The sequence below is a fragment of the Scyliorhinus torazame genome, chromosome 6, assembly GCF_047496885.1.
Source record: "Scyliorhinus torazame isolate Kashiwa2021f chromosome 6, sScyTor2.1, whole genome shotgun sequence".
NCBI lineage: Eukaryota > Metazoa > Chordata > Chondrichthyes > Carcharhiniformes > Scyliorhinidae > Scyliorhinus > Scyliorhinus torazame.
In genome coordinates this window covers 302,140,700-302,159,570 of record NC_092712.1, presented here as the reverse complement: position 1 = coordinate 302,159,570, position 18,871 = coordinate 302,140,700, and the positions used below count along the sequence as shown (strand labels likewise).

The following is an 18,871-nucleotide window of genomic DNA, read 5'->3' as shown; positions in this document are numbered from 1 at the left end:
CTGGATAATCTTGAAGAAGTACTAAGAAGAATTCAAGAGGCAGGCGTTCACCTAACAAGAGAGAAATGCACTTTCCAGGCCATTGTTGTGGCCAAGACAGGACCGCTATCTTACGAAGTGTTATGGGCCAGGGTTTAGAGAACCCCAAAGTGTATCATGGAGTTCACCTGACCCACAACTTTTAATAAATTGTGGTATGGGGAGCACACGGGCCCACTCTACAGGTGTGGTACAGCAGAAATGATAAAGTATTTTTTAAAGCAAAACAATGTTTATTCTATTAACTCAAGTTAACCCTTTTAAAACATACAGTGAACATCTTAGCAACCATCAATTCAAATACAACCACCAAAGAATACAACACTAAGTAATCCTTAATAACTTCCCAAACATCCAGAAGACAAAATGAACACCTTTTAACAGGAGCACATCAGGTTTACATTCACGACTGAAAACATTTATAATTCTGAATTCAACAAATGATCAAGAGACAGTCTTTTCATGGCAGAGAGAACAACAGTACACCTACTTTGTCTGGCTTCAGCTCCAACACTGAAAATGAAACTAAAACACACCCTGCAGCAAACAGCCTAAAACGAAAGTAAAAAGCTAACAGACAGCCCTGCTCCACCCACTCTCTGACATCACTGCAGTAATAAACACCCATTTCTTAAAGGTACTCTCACTACAGATATTTATATACACACCCATTTATAAACACCCATTTATTAAAGGTGCTCTCACATGACACCTCCCCCCAAGAAAAAGAAAATAAACCATCAACTTCAAGATGGTTTCATCTTTCACCTTTTCACTATCCTTTAACAAATGCACACAGTAAATATACTTTTTCGTTTCAAAGAACAACACACGCAAACAGGTATAATAATATAGTCCATTTTTTTCCCCGTTCTTCTTCCTCCAACTGAAACTGCTTCCGTTCATCACATTCGTGACAAAGCATCGGCTAGCACGTTTTCTCGTCCTGCCACATGTACTATTTTTAAATGAAATGGCTGTAACAATAAACTCCAGCGAAACAGCCGTGCATTGTTATTCCGGAATCGCTCCAAAAACGGATTATGATCAGTATATATAGCGGTGTCAGATGGATTGCTGGTCACATAAATGTGAAAATGTTGCAAGGCCAGCACCAAACTCAAAGTCTCCTTCTCAATCGTGGAATACTTTTTCTGGTGAGAATTCAATTTCTTTGAAAAATAACCAATAGGCTGCTCTAGCCCTTCGTCATCGTCATCTAGAAGCACCGCACCTACACCCACATCGCTCGCATCAACCGCAACTTTGAATGGTTTCGTACAATTTGGGATGGCTAACACAGGAGCAGTGGTTAACACAGCCTTCAGGCCGTCAAATGCCTGTTGACACTCTGCTGTCCACTGGAATTTGTTGCGCTTCTTGAGCTAGTCCATCAGTGGAGCGACCACACTGCTAAAATTCGGGACAAATTTCTGGTAAAATCCACTCATATCAAGAAATCGCATTATTTCCCGTCATGTCGAGGGTATCAGAAATTCCCCAATACCTTTTGTTTTCACTTCCCGTGGGACCATTTGACCCTGCCCGTAGGACCATTCGACCCTGTCCAATTGTATGGCGAAGGAAAGTGACTTGGGCCTTTCCAAATTCACTTTTGGTAGGTTTATCACCAAACCTGCCTCCTGAAGTCGATCGAATAACTCCATCAGATGTTTCAAATGTTCTGTCCATGTCTGGCTGAAAATTACCAGATCGTCGATGTATACCACACAATTGGGTAATCCTGAAACAACTTTGTTAGTTAACTGTTGAAATGTGGCTGGGGAGCTTTTCATGCCAAATGGCATAACTTTGAATTGGTATATAACATCTGGAGTCACAAAAGCTGAAATCTCCTTCACCCTTTCGGATAAAGGTACCTGCCAGTAATCTTTAAGTAAATCCAGTTTGGAAATAAAAACTGATTGTCCCACTTTCTCAATGCAATCCTCCAAACGTAGGATAGGATAAGAGTCCGTTCTTGTAACTGCATTAACCTTTCTATAGTCCACACACAACCGTTGGGTACCGTCTGGTTTTGGTACCATCACTATAGGTGGGCTCCATTGGCTGCAACCCACTTCAAATATGCCATTTTTAAGCATACTCTCAATCTCTTTGTTAACCGTAGCCAATTTTAAAGGGTTAAGTCTATTTGGATGTTGTTTGATTGGAACAGCATTTCCCACATCTACATCATGTATAGCCATTTTAGTACTTCCCAATTTATCTCGACAAACTTGCCCACGTGATATCAATAACTCCTTCCGGTCAGTTTGTTTTTCCTCTGGAAGGTATTTCAACAATTTATTCCAATTTTTAAGAACGTCCTAATTTTCCAATTTAATTTGAGATATGTCAAGTTCACAGTCATCTGGATTTGGTTCATCACTTTGAGTTAGAATCATTAATACCGCCTCCTTTTTCTCTCCTTTCCTTTCAAAGTGTCTTTTAAGCATATTCACATGACACACTCGGTGTGTCTTCCTTCTATCTGGTGTGTTTACCACATAATTCACCTCACTTAATTTCTTTTCAATCTGATAAGTTCCACAAAACCTTGCTTTTAAAGGTTCACCTACCACTGGTAACAATACTAAAACTTTATCTTCACAGGCAAAACTACGAACTTTGGATTTCTTGTCCGCTACCCGTTTCATCACATTTTGTGCAACTTTTAAATGTTGTCTAGCCAATTTACCTGCTCTATTTAATCGTTCCCTAACATTTGACACGTAATCCAATAATGTAAGTTCTGATTTCTCACTCACCAATTTTTCCTTAATCAATTTAAGTGGTCCTCTTACCTCATGACCAAAAATTAGTTCAAAAGGACTGAATTTGGTTGACTCATTAGGTGCATCCCTAATTGCAAACAGTACGAATGGAATTCCTTTATCCCAATCCTCTGGAATATCGTGGCAATAAGCCCTCAACATTGTCTTTAATGTCTGTTGCCACCTTTTCTAACGCTCCCTGCGATTCTGGATGGTACGCAGTTGATTTAAATTGTTTTATTCCTAAGCTAACCATAACGTCTTTGAATAACCTTGAGGTAAAATTTGATCCTTGATCCGATTGTATTTCTGTGGGTAGTGCATATTGAGTAAAGAATTGAAGTAACTCCTCCACAATCTTTTTAGCCGTAATATTACGTACTAGAATGGCCTCTGGAAACCTAGTAGACACATCCATTATAGTCAAAATATATTGATTCCCACTTTTTGTTTCGGAAGCAGTCCTATGCAATCAATTAGAACCCTTGTAAAAGGTTCCTCAAATGCTGGAATAGATATTAAGGGCGCTGGTTTTATCACTGCTTGAGGTTTCCCTATCACTTGACATGTGTAACATGATTGACAAAATTTAACTACATCTTTATTTAGTCCAGGCCAGTAAAAATGTTTCTGGATTTTAGCTTGAGTTTTCCTTATTCCCAAATGACCTCCCACTGGTACCTCATGTGCAACTCGTAACACCTCCTTTCTATACACTACCGGCAATACTACTTGATGAACTTCTGCCCACTTTTCATCCGCCTGCATATGTAAAGGTCTCCATTTTCTCATTAAGACATCACTTTTACGGTAATAACACTCTGGTATACACTCAGATTCCTGTCCCGTCTATACTTTCTGATACATCCGTTTTATTTCTACATCTTTCTGTTGTAACTCCGCCAATTTTCCTGAACTAAAAATATCCACCTCATCCTCCAACTGTTCGTGTTCTTTTACAACCATCTGACCAAAAATCGTTTCTGATAATTGCACTTCAACTTCATCTTCATTCTTTGATTTCTCCTCTTGTCTTAACCTGTGACTTTGCGACATTCACAGGCTGAAACTGATGTCGGAAACTAAGCTTTGATTTATGTACTAATTCATAATCATCTGCCATTTCTGCTGCTAATCTCACAGTTTTAATCCTCTGCTCTTCCACATGAGTTCTCACTACATTAGGAATTGAATTTTTAATTCCTCCAAAAGCATAATTTCTCTGAGAGCTTCATACGTTTGGTCTATTTTCAAAGCCCTTATCCACCTATCAAAATTACTCTGTTTGAGCCTTTCAAATTCCATGTATGTTTCACCAAATTCTTTCCTTAAATTTCTAAACCTTTGTCTGTAGGCTTCAGGCACTAGTTCATATGCACCAAAGATGGATTTTTTCACCTCCTCATACGTCCCAGATACCTCCTCCAGTAGTGATGCAAACACTTCACTAGCCCTATCTATCAGCTTTGTTTGAATCAATAATACCCACATGTCCTGTGGCCATTTCATTTGGTTAACTACCTTCTCAAATGAAATGAAAAAGGCTTCTACCTCCTTCTTATCAAACCTTGGCAATGCTTGGACATATTTAAATAGATCCCCACTAAGCCTTCGACTATGACGCTCCTTCTCACAATCCTCATCACTATCCACCAACTGTACGTTTCCCTTCACGTCTGCCAATTTTAACTGACTGTCATGTTTCATAGCCATTTTCTGAAGTTCAAACTCTCTCTCTTTATCTTTTTCCCTGATCTGTATCTCCCTTTCTCTTTCTTTTTGTTCTGCTAAGGCTATTCTTTCTTTTCTCCTTTCTTCTCTCTCCTTTTCTTTTTCCTCTCTCTCTCTTTCTTTTTCCTCTCTATCTCTTTCTCTTTCTTTTTCCGCTCTCTCTCTTTTTCCTCCCTTTTGTATTCAAGTCTTACAACACCAGGTTAAAGTTCAACAGGTTTGTTTCGATGTCGCTAGCTTTCGGAGCGCTGCTCCTTCCTCAGGTGAATGAAGAGGTATGTTCGAGAAACATATATATAGACAGATTCAAAGATGCCAGACAATGCTTGGAATGCGAGCATTAGCAGGTGATTAAATCTTTACAGATCCAGAGATGGGGTAACCTCAGGTTAAAGAGGTGTGAATTGTGTCAAGCCAGGACAGTTGGTAGGATTTCGCAGGCCAGATGGTGGGGGATGAATGTAATGCAACATGAATCCCAGGTCCCGGTTGAGGCCGCACTCATGTGTGCGGAACTTGGCTATAAGCTTCTGCTCGGCGATTCTGCATTGTTGCGCGTCCTGAAGGCCGCCTTGGAGAACGCTTACCCGGAGATCAGAGGCTGAATGCCCTTGACTGCTGAAGTGTTCCCCGACTGGAAGGGAACATTCCTGCCTGGTGATTGTCACGCGATGTCCATTCGGACTGTGTTGAAGTCCCCTCCCATGATCAGGTTATGTGACTCTAAGTCTGGGATCTTACCTAACACTCGCCTCATAAATTCCACGTCGTCCCCATTCGGAGCATATATGTTCACAAGTACCACTCGCACCCCCTCCAGCTTCCCACTCACCATTATGTACCTACCCTCCTTGTCTGACACGATTCTCCCTGCCTCGAATGCCACTCGTTTGCTGATCAAGATTGCTACCCCCCTGGTCTTTGAGTCCAGTCCTGAGTGGAACACTTGGCTAACCCACCCCTTCCTCAATCTCGCCTGGTCTGTAACCTTTAGGCGTGTCTCTTGTAGCATTGCCACGTCCGCCATCAGTTCCCTCAAACGCGCGAACACGCGAGCCCTCTTGACCGGCCCCTTCAGTCCTCTCACGTTCCATGTGGTCAGCCTGGACGGGGCACTTTCAACCACCCCCTGCCGACTAGCCATCACCCTTTTTAGGCCAGACTCGAGCTCGAGCCCTCTGCTTCCTCGAGTCCCCACTCGGGCTGTCGCCGTTCCCGACATCCCATTCGTCCCCTAGTAACAGTTCCTCCCCTGTCAGCAAAGCATCTCCCCCCGCCCCTTCCTCACCCCCTAGCAACAACACTAAAAACCCAATCCCCCAAGTCAAGCTCCAGCTTAACACCTGTCCATCCCCCACTGCGCTTCCGAGAGTCAGCTGACCCATGCTAACTCGATAGCTCCCGCCCCTGGCACCAAGCAGTCTGTCTCCCTATTGTACTCTCCTCTCTTCCCCCCCCCCCCCCCCACATGAATAAACATTTTAAAAGCATCACATTCCCCAGTAAACCAGCAACGGAAAGAAAAAACAGTGAAGAAACAATCACGTTAGAAAAATAGTCACCCAAAAAGCAGAACTAAATTCAAAGTCCTTCCTCCTTTTTAAATAGGTCCCTGCAAGACAGATCAACCTTTAACCATCCACACAGCCCATTATTTCACATAGCTGCTTAAATTTTTACAATCCAGCACCATAAATTGCTGCCACAGTACTTCTCCAAGGCTTAAGTGTCTTTTAATTCACCTCCAGCTTCATTTCTTTAATAAAGGTCAATACTTCGTCTGGCGTTTCAAAGTAGAAGTCCCGTTCCTCATGTGTGACCCACAGACGGGCTGGGTACAGCAACCCGAACTTCACCCCCTTCTTAAAGAGGGTTGTTTTTGCCCGATTGAACCCAGCTCGCCTCTTGGCCAAATCCGCTCCCAGGTCCTGATAAATGTGCAAATCACAGTTCTCCCACTTGCTGCTCCGTTCTTTCTTGGCCCACCTCAAAACATGTTCCTTGTCCAGGAAATGGTGAAAACGTACCACCATGACCCTCGGCGGTTCGTTCCCTTTGGGCTTCCTCGCGAGGGTTCTGTGTGCTCTGTCCAATTCCAGGGGCTGAGGGAACGCCCCAGCCCCCATCAACCTCTCCAACATGTCCTTCACATAGGCCCTCGCATCCGATCCCTCACTGCCTTCAGGGAGGCCAACAATTCTGAGATTCTGCCTCCTGGACCTATTCTCCAGGTCCTCCAGCTTCTCCTGCATTCTTTTCTGGCGGTCGTTCATCATCCCCACCTTGCTTTCCAGCACGGTTAGATACTCTTCATGCTCGGACAACTTTTGTTCGACCTCCTGGATCGCTCTCCCGTGGGTTTCCTGATTCTGAACCACTTGATCAATCGAAGCCTTAATCGGATCCAGTGTGTCCTTCTCCAGCTTGGCGAAGCAATCCTCGAAAAACTTCACCAGCTGCTCCGTCGACCACCGTGCCATCTCCCCGCGGCCCTTGCCCTCCGCCATGCTGTCCCGTGTTACCAGCTCTGCTTGCGTCTCCCTTATAGGACTTTGTCGTCTCTCACGGCCACTTCTGGTCCAATTCTCCACACACCAGAGGGGGATTTCTCCTTACTGTCTCACGCTTCACTGCTTTATCCCATAAAATCCAAAAATAAACGGGGGAAAAAGGTCCAAAAGTCCGTTACAGGTGGGAGCTATCAATTGTGCGACCTACCCCTCCATGGCCGCCATCGGAAGTCCTAGAATACCACACCTGATAAGCAACCACAATATGCTCACCCCTCACTGTCTTTAAGTTCACTAAGCCAATCCAATAGATAGACTTTTATCATGGACGAGCCCCCAATTTGTTATGGGCCAGGGTTAAGAGAACCCCAAAGTGTATCATGGAGTTCACCTGACCCACAACTTTTAATAGATTGTGGTATGGGGAGCACATGGCCCATGTGCTCCCCATACAGGTGTGGTACAGCAGAAATGGAAAAGTATTTTTTAAAGCAAAACAATGTTCATTCTATGAACTGCAGTTAACCTTTTTAAAACATACAGTGAACATCGTAGCAACCATCAATTCAAATACAACCCCCAAAGAATCCTTAATAACTTCCCAAACACCCAGAAGACCAAAGAAACAACTTTTAACAGAAGCACATCAGGTTTACATTCACTACTGAAAACATTTATAATTCTGAATTCACCAAATGATCAAGAGATAGTCTTTTCATGGCAGAGAGAACAACAGAACACCTGCTCTGTCTGGCTTCAGCTCCAACACTGAAAACGAAACTAAAAAACACCCTGCAGCAAACAGCCTAAAACGAAAGTAAAAAGCTAACAGACAGCCCAGCTCCACTCACTCTCTGACACTACTGCAGTAATAAACATCCATTTCTTAAAGGTACTCTCACTGCAGATATTTATTTACAGACTCATTTATAAACACCCATTTCTTAAAGGTACTCTCACATGACAGAAGTGAGTCTACAAGACAGGATTATGAGGAAACCTGTGGGCCATCTGCCTGGTCGAGAGTCGTTCCGGGAGCCCGTGTTACGGCCTGATTCATTGTTGCCAGCTGGAGGTGTTGTTGACTGCCCGAGGAGTGAAATTTCCAATCAGCCTGTGATGGGGGAGAGTATTGGTCCGACTGAAACAGAGAAGGTTGAAGCCATAGTTCCAGAAGAGTGATCTAGTATGACCATTTCGACAGAAGCACCCCAGCCGGTGGAGCTACGCTGCTCTACGAGGAAGCGGCAGTCACCAGAGAGACTGAGGTTTTGATGGGCTGATTAAAAGTATCCATTGTTGGAAATTTATGAGGAACTGTATAAGTTCGCTATCATTCTGTGCATTAAGGAACTTCGAGGGGGTGGGATGTATTAGCTGGCCCCTTTAAGGGGTGACCTTCTGAAAGGTCATGTGACCCACTCATCCCACGGTACCCAACGAAATCGCCAAGCAGATCGCTGGCTTTGGCTCCGTTTTCGATCTGGGAGGCAGACTGGCAGCATCAAGGCTGCACTACTCTGCAAATAGCAATTGCATAAATAAACGTTCGTTGTTTCTCCTAACTGGTGGAGCCAAGGTATTACACCAACACTATAGAACTGGAGAACTTTAAAGGAATTTAGTGTAAGTTTTAAATTCATGGTTACTGGCTGGACCCGCATTTATTACCCATCCCTAATTGCCCCTTGAACTGAGGCCATTCGAAGGGGCATTTAAGATTCAACCACATTGTTGTGGATCTGGAGTCACATGTAGGCCAGACCAGGTAAGGGTGGTAGATTTCCTTCCCTGAAGGACGTAAGTGAACTAGTTTGACATGATCATCACCAGACTTTAATTCCAGATATTTAATGAATTCAAATTTCACTCTCTGCTGTGGTGGGATTCGAACCAGGGTCCCCAGACTGTTACCCTGGGCCTCTGAATGACTATTTATTCGGTGGCAATACCGTTATGCCACCGCACCCATCTGCAAAAGCTTCTTTGCTCATTTTGATACTTCCATCAAGGAATGCAACAGGGCCAAAAAGAATGCATAATTTAGAATTCATGTATGAATGGTTAATTTCGTAGAGGAGTGAGCTCTGACAGGTCAGTCAAATACCTTTTTCTCATCCTTGACTTTTTCGATTATACATTTTCAGCCTGAGAATATTTTGTGTGTCAACCGGGAAGCAAACCAAGTGAAGATAATCGACTTTGGCTTAGCAAGAAGGTAAATGATTTGTGGATAATGAACCCCCTTCCCCCTCCTTTCTAATCTGCGCAGGCCCACGTCTCAGGGTTTCCGACGGGGGTGGAAAAGAATGTATGTTATGGAAAGTAGTTTTAAGTGGCGCGGATGTCATCCCCCGCTGGCTGTAGCCTGCTGACAGTGTGACAAATCAGCAGCATTCTCAAATTCGATTTTCTATCATTGCTTCGGGAGAGTATTAGAAAGAAAACAAATGCTCCAAAGTCTCAATGTAAGCTTCAATACTTTTTAAAAATTCTATTTGGTTGAACGAGAGATGCAGAGAAATCACTCTGAGCTCCCCCTCCCCCCCCCCCCCCGCCCAATTTTTAAATTTGGATCAATACTGTTGCATGCGGGTGGCTAATCTATCCAAGCTTGGATTATCATCCTCTCGGGAGCTTTTTCAAACTCAGTTGTTTTCTGATGGGGCTGTGAGGTACCCTCAATAACGATGCTTAGAGTATAAACGGTAAAGAAGGCTTTATTAGACTAAGAACTATGCTAGAGCTGAGACATGTGCTAACTGCTGCACAGCCCATGAGGCAGCCCTTTATGTATGGCTCACAGATGGGCGGAGCCAGAGGCGGAGTCCCCAGGGTTCCAAGCCCGGTCTTAAAGGGGACACCACCTTACATGATGATAAGGCAGTAACCGTTCATCACAGGCTGGTAGCTCAGTTGGCTAGATGCCGAGAGTGCGGTTCAGAATAGCACCAGCAGCGTGGGTTTAAGTCATGTACTGACGAAGGTAAACTTGGAACCTGCTACCTCACCCAGCCCCTGAAAGTGGAAGGAAATGGTGAGCCACCACTGCCAAAAACAGCTGAGGTTGAAGCAGGCAATGGGCCAAGGACCTGCCCTTGTGCAGAAGACACGATATGGTCCAGCCTTGTTCAATATTACATTGAGTTGGTTAGTGTGACAAATTGATGAAACGTTATAGTGTCCAAGATGACATCTTCGCTTTTGTTTTTGCAAGGTATCAGCAAACAGATGCAGAGATACCTGAGGGTATATGTGCACAAATCATTGAAATAGGCTGGGCAGATTGAATAAAAAGGGTTGATAAGACAGACAGGTTCCTGGGCCTTATCAGAAGCAGGGGAGTAATGGTGGACCTTGATAAAGCATTGGTTCAGATTCAACTTGAGTATGGTGTCCCATTCTGGCCACTGTACCTTTGAAAAGGATGTACAGATCTTGGAAAGCATGCAAAGAGATTTACAAGAGTGGTTCTAGGTGTGGCTGGACTTAGAGAAGAAAAGGGTGACAGGAGATTTGATAGCGGAGTTCAAAATCTAGAGAGGTCTAGTTGGCGTAGACAGGGAGAAATTGTACCTGTTGGGGAAAGGGTCAGGAATCAGAGGACATCGATTTAAGATGAGTAGCGAAAGAAGCAAAGGTGACTTGAGGAAGAAGCTTTTTCCCCGTGACTGTTTAGGATCTGGAATACACTTCCTGTGAGCGTGGTGGAGGCAGCTTCAATCGTGGCTTTCGAAAGATAATTGGATAGTTATCTGAAGAAGAAAGGTTTGAAGGGCTGCAGGGAAAAGGCAAAAGAGTGGAATTAGCTGAGATTGGCTTGCAAAAAGGGCTGTAGGGGGTCTGCCAAGGGTCTGCCTGAGAGCGAACAAGCCAATTCTCGACTGGCAAATCTTTGGACACACGGGCAGGATGCCCCATGAGGTCATGGGATTTAATGTGCAGGATTTGCCTCCTTGTCTTTCTTTTTCTTTTCACTGAGCCTCATCATTAAGATGTTGTGACTTAAAGCATGATGGAGCCTGATAGACAAAATGGTTGCCACTTTATATGATTGGTAGTGAGCTCCTGCCAGTCATTAATTCCAATGCTGCCACGCATGTAGGAGAGGTTCAGAGTGTCTATGAAGTATTTTCTCTGTCCTCACTGGAACACTGACCAGTTGAGAAGACAGGACCTGGCAGGAGAGAGACCTTTCCACTATCCGGACATTAGTGTCCAGTCCTTCAACATTGATTTTGCAGGGGTTTTGCCGGAATGCTTGAATTACGTGTTGATACCTTTATGTAGTCTCGCAATAATGAATGAACTTAGGTGTAAAAAGCAACCTAATTTACAATTTTTCCATTTATTCTGTTAGATACAAACCAAGAGAGAAATTAAAAATACATTTTGGAACTCCAGAATTCCTTGCTCCTGAAGTTGTGAATTATGACTTTGTTTCATTTCCTACGGATATGTGGAGCCTTGGGGTGATTACCTACATGTTGTAAGTATAACACAAAATGGTTGTTAACATAGAATATACAGTACAGGCCCATCGAGTCTGCACCGACCCACTTAAGCCCTCACTTCCACCCTATCCCCGTAACCCAATAACCCCATCTAACCTTTTTTTGGTCACTAAGGGCAATTTATCATGGCCAATCCACCTTACCTGCACATCTTTGGACTGTGGGAGGAAATCGGAGCACCCGGAGGAAACCCGCGCAGACACGGGGAGAATGTGCAGACTCCGCACAGACAGTGACCCAACCCGGGAATCGAACCTGGGACACTGGCGCTGTGAAGCCACAGTGCTATCCACTTGTGCTACTGTACTTCCCTAAAGGACCTGAGGAGCTACCATGCTGCCCTAAAGGAGTTAGAGGAGAGGAGAAGGGATTAAAATATTTGTGAACTGCATTTATTTTGTTAGATCTTGCCTTCCTGTATAAAGTTTTTCCCTCTTATGCTGTTCACCCCAAATATCACAAGGATACATATGAATGATGGAGGCCATTTGGCCCATCTAACCCATACTTCTGTGGAAACCTACAATTATATCCTCACAACACAGCATTTACCTGTCTCCTTGAACGATTCCAGAGTTAGGAACCATTCCAGGTTTTCCTTGGTATGATCGAGAATATCATGCTACCTGTTCTGAATTAGCCCTTTACGTGTTTCTGTCCCCCTTGCCTCGCATTGGGAGAACACAAACGCGGATGTAGGGTTAAAGGAAATATCGGAGGTGGACCACGGTTTGGCCAGGGAGGGAGGGATTTGTAGATGAGGGCAAGCATTTAGGGGTCAGTCGATTGAGGGTGGGGAACCAGAGCAGATCATACTGACAGGGATAAAAGGAATGACCAGCAATAATGTGGGAGAGGATGTGGGCAATGGACCTCTGGATGAGTAAGAGTTGTGTAGACCTGAGCTCAGGATGTCGGCAAACAGAACAATGAAAATAGAAGCATAGACCTGCACTTTATAAACACACATGCTGTTTTATTCCACGCCAGGAGCAAATGTTCCCCCTTCATAATATCTTGATGTCTTTGAAAATATAGGATCTGCTCTGTGGCGCTAGTGCCATCACCTGGTGTTAGTTTTCATCAACAGTCCTAACTACCAAAACCCTCATCAATTGCTCGCTCAATACCTGGCTTCTCAGACACTTCTCACTGTGAGTTAGCAGATTTCTGTGTTTAGAGGGCTGGTTACAACCATAACTTGCTTGTTCAACTCGTTTGTGAATAGCTTTCATATTGCAGAAATCCTTGGAGGAATCTAGCCAGGGGTAAGAAGCCGGATGACTATTATATAAAGGGCGAGAATTTGCTAGAGCAATATATCTGATAGAGTGCCCCGTTAATTAGGTGAATTGCCTCACTCTTCAATTTGGACGTGTTGTGTCCTGTAAGTCGCTGGGAGTGTGAGCTGATAATAAAGGACAGAGGGGCTTCTGGGAGCTTGGCAAACAACACCTCTCTCCATAGCCAATGAGATTTAACAATTTAGAAAAGAACAATAGATAAGGTGGGTGCATTCGATTCAAATCAGATGCAGGAAGATAAATGAGAGGGAAAGAAATGAAATAGAAAAGTAGCTTTTTAAAAAAATCTGGAAGACAAAACTCCAGCGTGAAACTCTAGTTTAACAAATCCCTTTATGAACTGGAGAATTTGACTGCCATTATGGGAACGCCACTCTCCTCAATCAAAAGGATTAAGTACTAGCCCTGGCTTTCTGTCGTGAGTTTGGTAAGTAAAGTTGCCATAGTCCCAGATGACCATAGGCTGCTTTCCCCTTTGAGGGGGGAGAGATGATTGGTGGTGATTTAACCTGAGGGTCACCATGCCTGAGGTGAGGGACAAGGTTGAGAAGGCGGGGCCTTCATGAATGACCTCAGACGGTACGGGAACTGAACCCGTGCTGTTGGCCTTGACTCTGTATCACAAACCAGCTGTCCAGCCAACTGAGCTAAACCGGCCCCAGCAGGTGAGTGCAATAGGTCATTAATAGAGGAAGTTGAGGATATGCTGCTAGTCATTGAGCTAAAGGTGCAATAAGAGAATAAATAATAGAGGCCGTCAAATCATCCAACAACTTGTGATGATTCACAGCTCACAGGGTGTCGATTCATCACAAGCAGCTGAACAATTTACACACTAATAATGGTGAGGACCATTAAACTCACCATCATTTGGACAGTAAATTCATGGCCATTATCCTTCCTGGGGTCCTCAATTTCTGTACATCGAGGAATTAAGTTTATTTCCTGTAGTCCCCAAAGAAATTTTGATCGAACTAGAACCTTGCTGGTGACAGAGCGTCTTTGGTTTCCATTTCTGGGCATTTGTTTATTAATTTATTCAACATTTCCCAGTACTCCTTCTTCACAATGGTGAGAATACACCCTGCTTGTTAACTGTGGATTAACTGAGGCCTTACGCTTGCATTTATGAGTTTGCTATACCAGGTGACAAAATGAACTCCCCATGTCTAATCCTCATGTGTTATTGTGTTGCCTGAGAGCTCTCATGCACTGATATATATGCTTGATGAATAAAATAGACCAGTGTGCGATACTGTGAGTGGTTAGGACTTTGCTGTTTCCTCCACGATGGAATCGCTGGACGTGGGCAGCATGGTAGCCCAGTGGTTATCACAGTTGCTTCACAGCTCCAAGGCCCCAGGTTCAATTCCCGGCTTGGGTCACTGTCTGTGCGGAGTCTGCATGTTCTCCCCGTATCTGCGTTGGTTTCGTCCGGGTGCTCCGGTTTCCTCCCACGGTCCAAAGATATGCGGGTTAGGTGGATTGGCCATGCTAAGTTGCCCTTAGTGTCCAAAAAGGTTAAGTGGGGTTACTGGGTTATGGGGATAGGGTGGAGGCATGGGCTTGAGTAGGGTGCTCTTTCCCAGGTCTGGTGGAGACTCGATGGCCCGAATGGCCTCTTTCTGCACTGTAAATTCTATGATCTATAATCATTTCAGTGTGAATCGCTGGACAAATATTCCAATTCTTTAATCTTCTCTCTAGTTACCTTTATCATCCTTCCTTGGTTTAAAAAAATGTTTGCAGCTGAGTGTGTATTGGGTTTACAAAAAAAAATTTCAAATGTTCTATTCTGTTTGGTCAGACTGGTATTTTTCCCATCGGCCATTAGTTAATCCTAACTATGCGTTTCCTGTTTTTATTAACTGAAGGCTGAGTGGATTGTCTCCATTCCTTGGGGAAGACGATAATGAAACCCTCAATAACATTCTTGCGTGCGAGTGGGACTTGAATGAGGAGGAGTTTGAAAATGTCTCTGAAGATGCCAAAGAATTCATATCAAAGCTCCTCGTCAAGGAAAAGGGGTACGCATTGCTTGTGCTACAGCTTCAACTAAAACTGTTACATTTCACATGCTCATTGTTGTCCCCTCAATAACGACGCTTAGAGTGTAAAATGGTAAAGAAGGCTTTAATAAGCTAAGAACTAGTCTGGTGCCGAGACGGGTGCTAACTGGTTGCCGCTCACAAGGCGGCCCCTTATATACGGCTCCCAGGTGGGCGGAGCCAGAGGCGGAGTCCCCCAGGGTTCCAAGCCCGGTCTTAAAGGGGACATCACCTTACATGATGACAAGGGTGCAGTAATACAGTAACCGTTCATCACACTCGTTCTCTTCATATTGTTGTTCATAGTTTTTTGACCATGAGTGGCATTTTAAAATGAAATTCTGCAATATATTTACATGCAATTTAAATGCACTAGATTACTAATCTGGCTATGAAAATAAAATGGCCAATGAAAGAAGCCCTAAAGTTGAACGAAGGCTAAAAAAAGCTTAAGGCGAGAATAAATGCAATTCTTAATAGGAGCATTGAATACCAGCAAGTTAACGAGAGAATTAGAACGAAACATCGAGAGGTCGAAATGGCCGAATAAATGACCAGTGCAAAGGAGCATTTTTAAACCAAACAAAGTGGAACACAGGTGCAGTTTGTGAAGATAGCAGAAAAACGTGAATTAACTTAAAATGGCAGCATATGTAAGACCAAAATGGTCAGGTCACTGAAACATACGCAAGGAGCAAGTGGCGGATGGAATATTTTTGAGATCTGTACAATTTATACAATTCACACACCGTGAATGAATTAGCTCTGGTGAAACTGCCCTGTAGAAATGGAGGGCAGTTGATGCTAGATTTCAGGGGAAGTTATATTGCTAGTTCGATGAAGAAGAATCAGGCCCTCGTATCGATAGTGTAACTAACGTTTTTGAATTGCATGCTCCATTGCTGTTTTGGGATCGGTATTAATTTGCTCTTAAAGTGTCGAGTCTAACAATTCATTAAAATTAAACGTGAGAAGAGTGATCTAATACAAAAATACTGGAAATGTGAAATCTGAGAATTATCTAATCTTCTTGCAAGAACCAAATAAAATGAAATAGGTCTGATAAATACATTGCACCCGTAACCATCCCAGCGATGTCAAATTACTTAGCTCTAGTCAACATCGACTGTGCATAAACTGCTGTTGTTTTATTTTTTATTTTCCTTTAGCTGGAGGATAAGTGCACATGTGGCCCTTAAAGATCCCTGGTTGTCAGACTACAACCTCCACTACAAGCTCAGTTCCAAGGTCCTTGTCTTATTTACAATTATCATGAAAACTGTGCACCTTTGGCTTTGTCATGCTGGCCTTGTCCACATTCATTGAAGGTTGCATGGTGCACATGATCATGGACTTTAATGCGAATACAGAGATACTCTTGTTTCATTCCTGTGTCTCGTGAATGTGGGCCTCGACGCAAGGAAACATGTTCAACTTTGTTTTGCTACTTAAGCAGGGCTATGTTACTTTTGATGCCCTGGTCCTCCCTATCTTGCATAGCATGCATGATGATCTGGCATGAGTGATGGTTGAGGATGGCGTTCATGAAGCTCGTAAATAAAATAGCAAAAGAAGTCTAATATTACCATCAAGGACCATTAGCGGCTTGATGCCCGCATGCAGTTCGACATGTTATAAATTGCACAATGTTGCTGCCGTTGCATCTTTCAACGGAACAGGTTTTACTCTGCTTCATATTTCAGCTCATCCATGTTTATAAAATTACAATGATTGTGATTGACCTTTTGAACTGATTGAATGCCGCATTATACAGCATGGCAGCGCGCCAATTTAGAAAGAAAGAGTAGTTTGAAGAAAGGTTTCCATTTGAAATGTTAAGAAATGGGTGGTGTGTTCTTTCAAATTCAGATTTCTCTTTAAATGTGGCCTGCGAACTGAACATCCTGTAAGCCCACTCAAAGATATGGGGTTTCGACCAGTTGTGGACGAGACGTTAATGAGCTAAAAGAAACATATAGAGACCCATTCATATTGTGGCTGAGCTGCAGTTTTTCCACTATTGCTGTTTGCATGACATTGAAAACTTTATGAATGGGGCACATAGTACCTTTTTAAAGTTACCAGTTGCGAAGCATGTATGCCACAACAGCCTACAGATCTTCCTTTACAGTCTGGGGATTATGCGTGTCAATTTCAGAACAGACTTTGAACTACTGTGAGGCTGTCTTTTGACTTTAATTACTTTCCTTGTCTGATGCATCGCAAATCCAAACTTACATTTTTTGCAATACAACAGCACTCAAAAATGTGTCCCCATGTTCAAACTTAAATCGCACTTCTCTCACTGCTCACAGTGAATGTGATTTGAATTTATTGCAATCTATGAGCATTAATATGTTCATCATCGGCCAGACCACTAGGTGGGGTATCTCACCTATGATCCTGTAGCCAGGGAACACTTTGGCTGCAGTTTCGTTACCCCCTCCAGGCTCAAACCATCACCCCAGGTGCACAACCGGTGGCTTCAGTGAATTTATCTGGCAATAGTGAGGGAAACACTCACTAATGACTAAGCCAGTCTGTTCCCAACCTTGATGCCACACTTGACCCCCAAGACGAGTTTCCATCTTCAGGTGAAATGAAATGAAATGAAAATCGCTTATTGTCACAAGTAGGCTTCAAATGAAGTTACTGTGAAAAGCCCCTAGTCGCCACATTCCGCCGCCTGTTCGGTTGGCACAGTTTGTGCCATCACAGAACTGCCTATTTCCACCTCTATTTCATGGCGTAACTTTACCCCTGGTTCGACTCATCTGCCGTTGAAACCCTCATTCATGCCTCTGTTACCCTCATTCCACCCTCTGTAATCGTATCGAAAACACTGGCTGGTTTCACCGTTTTTGAGCCTAAATGCGGAGAATCCATGGAGTTTTACATCAAAAAATCGACGGCGCCCCCTCACCGATCCTTCGACCGGTGAAGGGCTAGCAGCCCTGCCGCGTAAAACACCCGGCTCCCGTGATAAAAACGGCTGGAGAATGGCCGGGTCCGTGGCCGTGCATGGTGATGACCTGCAGCGGCCGTGCCGTAAAACGTGGCGCAGGCCGTGCGCGAACCCGACCTGCCAGATAGTGCCCCCTTGGCCAACCCTGGCCATCCCCTGGCTACCCCCCACCAGTCCCCTCCGCCTTCGTGGAAGCCCCCCCCCCCCCAACTCCACCTCTCTACCTCACTGTCCTTCATTAGGACACTCCTTAAAACCTATCACTTTGACCAAGCTTGTGTCCATCTGACCCTAACACCTCCTTATCTAACCTGCATATTATACTATATTTTGCCTTGTAATGCTCCTGTGAAACACCTTGAGATGGTTTATTCCGTGAAAGGTGCTAGATAAACAGAAGTTGTTGCTGGCAATCCACGTCTTCAAAGCATCCAGTTTACCGACAGCTGAAAGTGAAAGGCCCAGAAATTGATTGGCACAACTCCCACTTTTCAGATTATAACAGACATGTAACCATTTAATATGCTGGTTGTTGTGCGTGTGGGTGCCACTGGCAAGAGCAGAGCCAGAGGCACCCAGGGGCTCTCTTGCAGAAATTAACCACAGCACATCTTTTGATGAACTGCCAGTGAGAGATAGAGGAGCAGATAGGTAGTGTGATTTTGGATAGTAATACGGTTGTTGTTGTGGTAGGGGATTTTAATTTCCCCTATATTGACTGGGACTCACTTAGTGCTAGGGGTTTGGATGGGGCAGAGTTTGTAAGGTGTATCCAGGAAGCCTTCTTGATGCAATATGTAGATAGTCCAACTAGGGAAGGGGCAGTACTGGATCTGGTATTGGGGAATGTGCCTGGACAGGTGGTTGAGGTTTCAGTATGGGGAGCATTTTGGGAGTAGTGACCACAATTCAGCAGGTTTTAGGGTACTTTTGGACAGGAATGAGGTTAACCCTCACATTAAGGTGCTAAACTGGGGCAAGGC

At 44.0% G+C, this 18,871-nt stretch overlaps 1 protein-coding gene and 1 long non-coding RNA gene across 11 annotated transcripts in view; one reads left to right on the top strand and one right to left on the bottom strand.

Moving 5' to 3' along the window:
* mylk4b (myosin light chain kinase family, member 4b) overlaps positions 1-18,871 on the top strand; it is a 237,836-nt gene that overhangs the window by 197,409 nt on the left and 21,556 nt on the right. For 6 of the 10 annotated variants that reach the window (XM_072509930.1, XM_072509931.1, XM_072509925.1 and 3 more), the window contains 3 exons: positions 9,205-9,275; positions 11,418-11,546; positions 14,750-14,902. In XM_072509930.1, the coding sequence (XP_072366031.1) occupies positions 9,205-9,275; positions 11,418-11,546; positions 14,750-14,902 (353 nt within the window). Of the gene's footprint in view, positions 1-9,204; positions 9,276-11,417; positions 11,547-14,749; positions 14,903-16,092; positions 16,172-18,871 lie in introns of all 10 variants that reach the window. The other 4 variants (XR_011947879.1, XR_011947880.1, XM_072509926.1 and 1 more) reach the window with 1 other exon arrangement.
* Positions 1-18,871, bottom strand: part of LOC140425530 (uncharacterized) — a 139,828-nt gene that overhangs the window by 111,712 nt on the left and 9,245 nt on the right. The gene's annotated exons all lie outside the window — the stretch shown is intronic.